The 10,164-nt window shown below is 28.8% G+C and overlaps 1 protein-coding gene across 1 annotated transcript; it reads left to right on the top strand.

The window, feature by feature from the left end:
• Positions 1–5,241: 5,241 nt before the first annotated feature.
• LOC126735126 (acidic mammalian chitinase-like) lies at positions 5,242–9,758 on the top strand. Its single transcript, XM_050439057.1, has 11 exons — positions 5,242–5,374; positions 6,725–6,789; positions 6,915–7,088; positions 7,155–7,235; positions 7,289–7,443; positions 7,496–7,623; positions 7,675–7,798; positions 7,853–8,041; positions 8,648–8,770; positions 8,824–8,943; positions 9,528–9,758. The coding sequence occupies exons 2-11, from the start codon at positions 6,729–6,731 to the stop codon at positions 9,531–9,533; spliced, it is 1,161 nt and encodes a 386-aa protein (XP_050295014.1). The 5' UTR covers positions 5,242–5,374; positions 6,725–6,728; the 3' UTR covers positions 9,534–9,758.
• Positions 9,759–10,164: the final 406 nt, after the last annotated feature.

The raw sequence follows: 10,164 nt of genomic DNA, 5'->3' as shown, positions 1-10,164 counted from the left end.
GAAGAAATAGTGTAAGGCCATCAAAGAGATCAAAAGTAATGAAAAATGTGAGTGATCACCTTCCTTTAAAGCTGCAATAGTCACTTTTAAAATATGTGGATACCGGGATCGAACCCAAACTCGACAGTCTATGAATGGTACAAAATAACAAGTAAAAAAGTAAAAAAAATAAATGGTAAAAATTCAAAAATAACAATAGAAAACAAATAGCACAACGGAACAAAATTACGGAATGAAGTTCGAATTACCCAACTTCTATCCGTGTTTTCCTTCACGTACGTACGTGAAACCTTTCGAGTCTCTTATTGGCTGATAGGAATCACGTGGGATTCATAATTACGTATCAATGTGGATTCAGGCTGATTGTTCTCAGAATTATTAAATAATTAGAAAAAATATTGAGTTTCAAGTAAAGTTTCCTAAAATCAAAGTCGATCATAAAAACTGTTAAAAAGAATTTTAATCTAAAGAATTATAATTTCTTATGATTCTTGATGGGAAATTCTGGTGAAACTACTTGAACTACAAAAGATTTACCATAATTTTTTAATTATCTCTAATTTGCAGTCTAATTTAAAACCTTTGGTCACCCATTTACAACAATAGTCAATAATGAATTTGTTACTCTTTAAGCCATTTAAATTATATATTAGTAAAAAATAGTTGTGTAGTTTCCTTATCCTTTTTATAGGATTACTTATACAGAAGAAAGCAAATTAAGTTGGACATATGTAAAAAATAGTTTAAAATCAACCTACCTTTATTTTTTTAAGGACTTCTACACGCGCTACACTTGTCTATAATAGCGTGTGTGATAAGATGATTAATTCGCGAGAATAAGCCTTTGCAATAATTAGTCCATTGACCTGATTTATAAGTAGTTTTCCTTGCTCTAAATAAAAAATGTTCTTATAATTTATGATGTTTTTTAGGAAGTTATCCCATCTTAAGCTATTTTAAGCCATGTAAAAATTTAACATTTTTGGTACATACATTTTCATAAATGTTTTGATTGACAAAGAAAAAATGGCTTGTAACTCATTTTAATGTTACATGAATTTCATTACAAGTAATTTTATGACACCGAAAGTATCTCTCTATAAAGGCTGCTTCTTCTACTCCAATCAGACAAAATCATAATCTAAGACGATCATATATCTCTCGTTCCAACACCTGTACTATTATCCTGGTTATAAAAAATTAAATCAATAATTGATGAGCTCAAGTTAATCCTTTTTCATTTCATGTAGTGTGTCATGTGACTCCTGTTTCTTCCAGGCATTTAGAGTAACGTTTTGATGCATGTACGGATTGTCGATTTTAAATCCAATTGTCGTAAAATACTCATTTGTCTGACAAAACTGCCATAGTCTTAACTGTCTACAAACAATAATGCAACAGCAATCTTGAAAAAGAAAAAATATTTCCATAAAACAAAGAAAATTTTTTTTTCTACCTTAAGAAAGTAGAATATGGATCAACTGAATATAACAAAACATCTGTAAATATTGAAACTGAAATAATAAGTTCATATACACGTAATAAAATATCTTAAAAATAGAAGATTTTTTTTAAAAATATATATATATATATATATATCAAAAACTGTTAAAAGAATTTTAATCAAAAGAATTATAATTCTTGATGGGAAATTCTGGTGGAACTACTTGAACTACAAAAGATTTACCATATTGTTCAATTACTTCTAACTTGCAGTCTAATTTAAAACCTTTGGTCACCAACTTACAACAATAGTCAATAATAAATTTGTTACTCTTTAAACCATTTAAATTGTATATTAGTAAAAAATAGTTGTGTAGTTTCCTAATCCTTTTTATAGGATCAATCATACAGAAAGAAGCAAATTAAGTTGGATATGTGTAAAAAATAATTTAAAATCAACCTACCTATATTTTTTTAAGGACTTCTACACGCGCTTCACGTGTCTATAATAGTGTGTTTAAATGATAAGATGATTAATTCGCGAGAATAAGATTTTGCGATAATTAGTTCATTGCCCTGATCTTTTTTAGAACTTTTTGTAGTTCTAAAAAATAGTATAAAAAATAGTCTGCTCTAAGTAAAATATTTCCTTATGATTTACGATGTCTTTGAGGAAGTTAGTCTATCTTAAGCTATTTTAAGCCATGTAAAAATTTAACATTTTTGATACATAAATTTTGATAAATATTTTGACTGGAAATTACGGAGATAAAATGACTTATAACTCATTTTATTATATTATGAATTTCATAAGAATAAATTTTTTATGACACCGAAAGTATCTCTCAACCAACGCTCCTTTTTCTACTCCTTCCTCTGATAAATATACCTTTTAGTACCTTTAACTTTCCTTACTTCTTCAATGTCTGTTTGATGTTTTAAATATTCAAGTTTCGTGGCATAGTTGTTGCTTTTAGTTAGATTTTTTTATTAAATTTACTATTTGGCAATAGTATAATACTTATTTTCATATAAATTGTAACTCATGAAATTGGAACTACTTTTCTATAATGGCTTCTTCATCATCCTAACTTTCCTTACTTCTTCGATGCCTGTTAGATGTTGTATTTAAATTTCTTGACATATTTGCTCTTTAGTTAGACCAGTAACTGATTGTTAAATTGTAATAAAAAACTGTAACAAAATTATTTAAAATCAACCTACCTATATTTTTTTAAGGACTTCTACACGCACTACACGTGTCGACAATAGAGTTTGTTTAAGTGATAAGATGATAAATTCGCGAGAATAAGATTTTGCCATAATTAGTTCATTGCCCTGATTTACAAGTAATTTTCCCCACTCTAAATAAAAAAATGTTCTTATGATTTACCATATTTTCTTCAGGAACTTAGTCCATCTTAAGGTATTTTAAGCCATGTAAAAATTTTAACATTTTTGATAGATAAATTTTTATAAAGATTTTGACTGGAATTTCCGAAGAAAAAATGACTTATTGACATTTTATTGTATGATGACTCAGAATTTCATTTGACTGAATTTTTATGGCACCCAAGGTACTTCTTCATCTTCTCCATTTTCCTATTCTTCATCTGGAAGGTACGCATTTATTATGTATCATCCTCACTTTGGTTACTTTTATTAGTTAAATTTACTTAATTTTCTTGACATATTTGTTCATCAATTTTTCGCAAATTTATTATTTTGCGATGGTATGATATTAACTTAAGCATAAGCTGTGATTTCCTCACAAGTGACGAAGTTTGGATCGGAACGTATTTTTTCTTGAAATAATTGAGTAATGAAATATTGGACTTTAGTTGACGTACTGTACGTCAAAGATTTTTGGTTTCAACAAAATGGAACTCTTTTAGTACTAAAGAAACCTGAATGAATAAGCCGATTAATAGAACGAATGTGCAATGCTTTATAAACGTTAATATAAGTAAGTGAGAATTAAATCGTGAAATGATAAAAAAAATTTTGTTTCAATAAGTTACCATTTACCGTCGAATAAAACAAATAAAAGTTAAACGAATCGATGTATAGTAAATCAATAATTTTGAAATATTGAACATACTTTTTCTTAAAGTAGTTTAAAGATGAGTGTTTATTGAAGATCTCTCACTTTAACCAGATGATGATGTCTTATTGAGAAAAAGTGAAGATAATTTGAAAGCAATCATTCTCGTTAAAGAAATCAGTTCCTTCTTTCAGCAAGCAGAGTTACCAATTTGCGAATGAAAATATCATTTGTATCATTAAACGATCATTTCAGGGTTCAAGAGAGAGTTAATTAAGCTGGATATTGCGAACTTTTTTTTCACTAAATTAAGCTATTTTGAAGTCATGGAAGAATTAACATTTCTGATACATTTGTGGCGAGTAACTAAGTGCAGATAAATTATCTGATGAAGAGTGTTTTGCTTAATAAAGAAGAATAAATAATTTATAATTAATTTTACTGTATCATGAATAGGAATTTATTTTATAGAAAGAAGTTTTTTGGAAAATTGACTTCACCAAGATGGTGCTGTCTTATTAATAAAGATGAAAGATTATTTGACATGAATCACTTTCTTTAGACAACAATTCCTTTTTTCAGGAAGCAGAATTACGATATTGAGATGATATTATTTCAAGGAAAGATTGAGTAGATGAATGAGTTAGAAATATTAAAATGACCAACATAATATTTTGTTTGAATAGTTGAAGGGTTTGTTTATTGAAGATGTCAATATAATATTGTGTTGCTTTAATAAAGACAAGAATTCGAAGAGAATGTCTTTTTCAGAAAGATTGCTTTTCTTCAAAAAAATGTATTCGCTATTAAGATATAACTAGTTTGGTTTTATGATAATATAAGACTTATTTAGAAATAACCAATGATTAAAGACAAAAAATTATAACTAGAATAATAGGACAATGGACAATGATATATTAAAACAACAAAGAGTTTTTTTATATCAGTAGTTTCAGAAAATGTACATTGCAGATCTCTGGCTTTATTAAGATTACACCATCTAGAAACAACAATAATTTATTAATAATCCTGAATGAAAGACTATATTTTTTATTAAAAGATTATTTGAAAGAAATTCCTCACTCTCTTCAAATCGATCGATTAATCTAAATGATGATCTGTCTGATGACTTATTATGGAGTAAAACTGGCTTCAACAAAATGGTGCTGTACTAGAAATAGAAACTAAATGGCTATAAGTTATTGCAAAACTAATTGAAAAACGTGCACATCGAAGATTTCTGGCTTCAACAAAAATCAAAAATCATTTAAAAAGAATTATTTTCTAAAATAATAATAATCTCATCATAAGAAAGGGTTAAATATTGTGTATTTTGAAGATATTTGTTTCAGTTACCAGAATAGAAAACAACTGAATGAAATAATGAGTCAGCAAAATTATTAAAACCAGAAACATGTTTTGTTGCAGAAAAAGTTGATCAAGAAAAGATTGACTTTGTTTGACCATTGATGGATAAACTAATATAGGCAATAAAATGAAACATCTATAAATATTTTTTATTTATTTTATGTATACATGATCATATGATCAACATATGATCAACCTAATATGCATGCAATGCAACTTAAAAATGCAAATAATACCGAAATTCTTAGATACTACCGAAAGCAAAAAATTGAGGATAATTTTATTATTTTGCGAAGAAAACCAAAATTTGATTGGTCGCGTTTTTAAAAAATTAAAAGTCCAATGTCCAATAAAGTGTAGAAATAAAAACCGTTATCAAATAGCGCTAGCAAATGGCAGTCAATACAGTCAAAACCGATTACAACGATTAGATAAGGAATTAACTATTTAAAAGCAAGCTAACACAGTCTTTCAGAACATAGTTAAAGAAATCAAGTTTCGGTTAAACACAGTTTTTTGGTAAGTTGTAAAAATATACATTATAGTAAAAATTTCAAGTTATTTCTTATTACATTTCTTTTAAATTATTTTACTCTTTAATATTTAAATTTAAAGAGCTTTATATCCTATTGGACATTTTTCAAATTTATTTTGGAATTAGGGATAAAGTAATTCACTAACAACAATTTTTTATTCATCGAGACATTTGCATAATGAAGAATATATCCGGTCTATATTAAATTAATTTTCTCAATTTCATTCGAGATTGACCGAATCATTTTTAAATCATCCTATGAGTCTTCTCTATGTGTTTATTATATTTCTGTCTGAGTTATTCGTACCACTTCTTTTGCGAGAGCCATCTTCTAATACTATTTCAACCAGTCCAAATTAATTAATCAAGTTCTTACTACATAATTACCTACTAAATTACTAAAGATTATTTTTGCATTCATGATTGAAAAAACAATCTTTAGGTCCACGAGTTCATTTGATATTCTTTGACATTTCTGATAAATTAAAACTCCAATAAAAGCCTAATTTAAAAGCCCATTTTTAAAGCGAGAAGTGTGGATTTTCCTTTAAGTTGTTTTTTACAGATTTCACTTTTCAATATGCAGGTTTACAGTAAATGTTGTCTTTTCTTAAATCTATATGTTAATATAACAGAGAGCTAAGGAAACTTACACAATTATTCCTGTTTCCTACCAAAACGATTATAATTAATGTCTTCCTCATAGTTAGAAATAAAATGGTAATATAAAAAGGAAGTTAAAAAATCATAATAATATAGAACTTCATACTTAAAGGAGTGATACTATAAAGATTACGCAAGGTTGTCGTTCTGCACATAATAATAAAAAGTCTTTCATGTATATCTGATGAGGGCTATTACAATAGCCGAAATGCATACTAAATTGGTATAAAGAAAGATGTTTTGCATTCTATTGCGTAACCTTTACAAAAATCAATTTTCATTCTTCCGTTCTCATCTTAATCCGAGATAGTTTAATGTGCCAATAAAATAATAGTTTTATTTTATTCTAATTGGATAAACTTCGTCAAAAAAATATAGCTTTAAATAGTAAGTAAATAACAGTAAATTAAAACTGAAATGGTGATATAGAAATAAAATTCATAAATCAATTTTTATTCTTATATCCTCATTTTAGTATGGGATATAATAAATAATGTTAGTGAAATGTACTTTTTTTAATATGGTTAAATAAACTGCATCAAAAAACACATTTTTTAAATTATTAGGTAAAAAGATGACAGTAATTTAGACTGAACTGATGTTTTTCATTGCAATTAGATCTGCGAGACGCCAGAAAAATTTAGATCTATTAATCTTACATTCTCTTTTAGAACCATGAAGAAATCACTATTAGCCATCCTATCTTTCTTATGCTTGGCACAATACGCTTATGCCAGTAAGTATATTCCTAAAATAACTAACGTTTTCACGTTAGTTATGGAAGCTTTGTCAATATTTCGCTTTAATGAACCGATCTTGTAAATACAATTACATCAAAATAAATAATACATTTCTTTTTAGCCAACGTAATTTGTTACCACGGTACGTGGTCTTTTTACAGAACCGGAAATGGTCAATATAATTTCAGCAATGTTCCTGCCAACTTATGCACCCATTACATTTACACTTTCGCTGGACTTAATGCCACTTCTTTTGAAGTAGTATCCTTGGACCCGTGGCTAGATATTAACCTAAGTTAGTAAAAAATCCTAAATTATATTCTATATATTCGTTATTAACATATATGTATATTTGTTTTAGATGGATATACTAGCGCAGTTAACTTGAAGAAGACCAACCCAAATCTTAAGGTTATCTTAGGTATCGGAGGTTGGAATGAAGGTGAGTTATTAAGATAACCAAATCTAATTATAAATACAAATGAGATGTTACAGGGTCTGCAAACTTTTCTAACATGGCTTCTACGGCCACAAGCAGAGCTACTTTTATCTCTTCCGCTTTAAGTTTAGTCCAAAAGTACGGCTTTGATGGTTTCGACTTAGATTGGGACTATCCCGGCAGAAGGGATGGTAATAGTACTACCGATAAGGTAAATACTTTTACAAAATTGTTGATAATTTAATAATTTTTTTTTGTGTCAGGCGAACTTTGCTTCCCTGGTAAAAGAATTCCACGATGTATTTAACCCCCTTGGTCTTTTGGTAACTGCTGCAGTTTCTGCAACTCCAAGCACAGTAGATATTTCTTATGACGTGTCTGTTTTATCAGAGTAAGTCAAGATTGATTTCATATACCATATAATAATTTTTTTTTAATTCAGTAACTTAGACATCATCAACGTTATGGCATTCGACTTCTGTGGCGCTTTTGATACTGTTGCTGCCCACAACGCGCCCCTCTTCAGTTCTTCAAAGATGGGATCAACTTTTGCTGAGTTCAGCGTCGTAAGTAAAACGTGTATTTAAAAAAAATCTTAATGACTAATAATGTATTGATAGAACGCCTCTATTAACGGTTGGATAGAACGCGGTGCCTCGCCTTCCAAACTGGCCCTAGGTGTTCCCTTCTTTGGTGCAAACAATGTCCTCACTAATGCCAATAACCATACTCCTGGATCTGCTGCTACAGCTACTGGATTGAGTCCTGGCGATTACACTGCCTCATCAGGACATTGGGGATATAATGAGGTAATTAGTAAATATTAAATTAAATTTTTGCGAAGCGTTTGACAGAAACTCGTTAAAACTCTTTGGTAAAGAAAGTAATTAGCTTTCATATGAAATTAATATTAACAAAATTGTTTGAAAAAGTTTTAAAAGATTAAGATATTTCTGAGGCGTCTGATCGAGAGTAGTATCGAGATTTTTTCAGTCTCTGGAAGAACTACTCAATAACTCCAATACTATTGTAACAATATATAGTGTCCAATACAACAAGCAAATTTGCATGGACCTTTTTCTTAAAGACTTTCATTACCTATCTTGTGAATTAAATTGCCACCATTTTATTACTGATAAAATAATATGTAATTAAACCCAAGATAAAGAAAAATGTAAAAAAAGAAAAAAAAATTCAATTTAAATTATGCGAAATATGAAAAGGGATATAATCGAAAAAAAGACCCCATTTGTGGTATATATATAACTCCTTTTCCACTATTCTCTCCATAATTATTTCATTTAAGCAAGTATTATATTTGCACCTTAATAACGGCTCTGCTGTGTATTAGTTATTATAGCATCGTTATTTCTTCGCTTAATATCCTCAATTCAATTAATGGTTTCTTTTTAAAGATCATTGAAATTTTTGCGGCCGGTGGGTGGACCCAAGCCTGGGACGACGACCAACAAGTGCCATATGCCTATAACAACACCTCATGGCTCAGTTATGACAATGTAGATTCTATAACTTTAAAGGTAGGTGTGTTTTTTTACAGTTATTTTTATCTTAACGTGAAAAAACTTTTCAGGTGGAATTTGCAAAGAGTCTTGGTTTGAATGGCATCATGCTTTGGTCCCTAGAAACCGATGATTTTCAGGGTTTGAATGGTACTAAGAATGCTCTTTTGAATGCTATTATTACCGCATTGGTAAGTATGTTATGAATATTAACTGAAGTGGGTTAAACATATTTCATTATACTAAAAAATTAAAAGTAACAAACCATCTCAACGCATGTCATCCTGAAGGGAATCTCTGAGTCCTAGGATATGGGGAATACATTTAAAATTTTTATTTATTCGTTCATATAGTTTAGTCTTACAAATTTTCAAACACACAACAACTTGATTTCATAACAGTCCAGCAGTGCGCACTGCTGGACTGGGCAATATTATGCCACCAAAGTTGCATCATCGGCAAAAACTATTGATTATTCCTGAATATTCAATAAGGCAAGATCATACTTACTTAATAGCACTTCACAGCTAGTCTTTTAAAGTCTAGAGGTTTTATAAAATTATTTTTTCGATACAGCGAAAGAAATTTATAATCGAACGATTTTTGCCATCAAATTTTGGTGCTATATTTTTAAAATTATCTTATTTCATTTTCTCTTTTATGGAATAGGTATTTAAGAACATCCTAAGAATGGTAATATTTCTTTTGTATTTAGTATTAATTCCCGTATACAATCAATTACTAGGATTTAATTAATTTTGAAAATCTCTTCTAGAATTAACACCTCAATACGTACCATTGCAACTACCGTCACAATCACTACCACGGCTACCTCGACCAACTTAGTCTCCAGTGACAACTGAAGCTCTACTACTAGCTGAAGTTGCATCGTCTCAGGCTAAGACTTTTTTTCTTTTTTTAATATTTTTCTTATATTTAACTGTGTGTTTATGACTTAAACACATAATTTATTTATTTTTACAAATATATAAAGTCTCGAAATACTTTTTTTCATGTTTTATTTTGAAACCCTATAAATATTTTTCATCGGAGATGCATTAAATTTGAGGCAGTAAAAAAATCCAATTTGATGTGATTGGATTTTTATTGCATAGTAGTAAATTTGAAGATTTTTTGCCTTTAACTTACTAAATAACAATAAAATTAAAGATTATTTAACTGGGAAAATTTAAAAAACGATGTAAAATTTCAGTGACATACCATTTAATAAGATTCCAACTATTAAAATATCTTCTTTTATTTATGCCAACCTCTTTCACTTATCACGCAGTTATTGTTACATAAAATGAGTTTTACAACCGATTAAATCTTCCGACGTATTCGCACTTTTTATGCCAGAAAAGCATAAAAAAATATTAAAAATAAGAACAAAAAATTACAAATAAATATCT

The sequence above is a fragment of the Anthonomus grandis genome, chromosome 4 (assembly GCF_022605725.1).
Source record: "Anthonomus grandis grandis chromosome 4, icAntGran1.3, whole genome shotgun sequence".
NCBI lineage: Eukaryota > Metazoa > Arthropoda > Insecta > Coleoptera > Curculionidae > Anthonomus > Anthonomus grandis.
The sequence above is the reverse complement of the archived record's forward strand: the minus strand, read 5'-3'. Positions and strand labels throughout refer to the sequence as shown.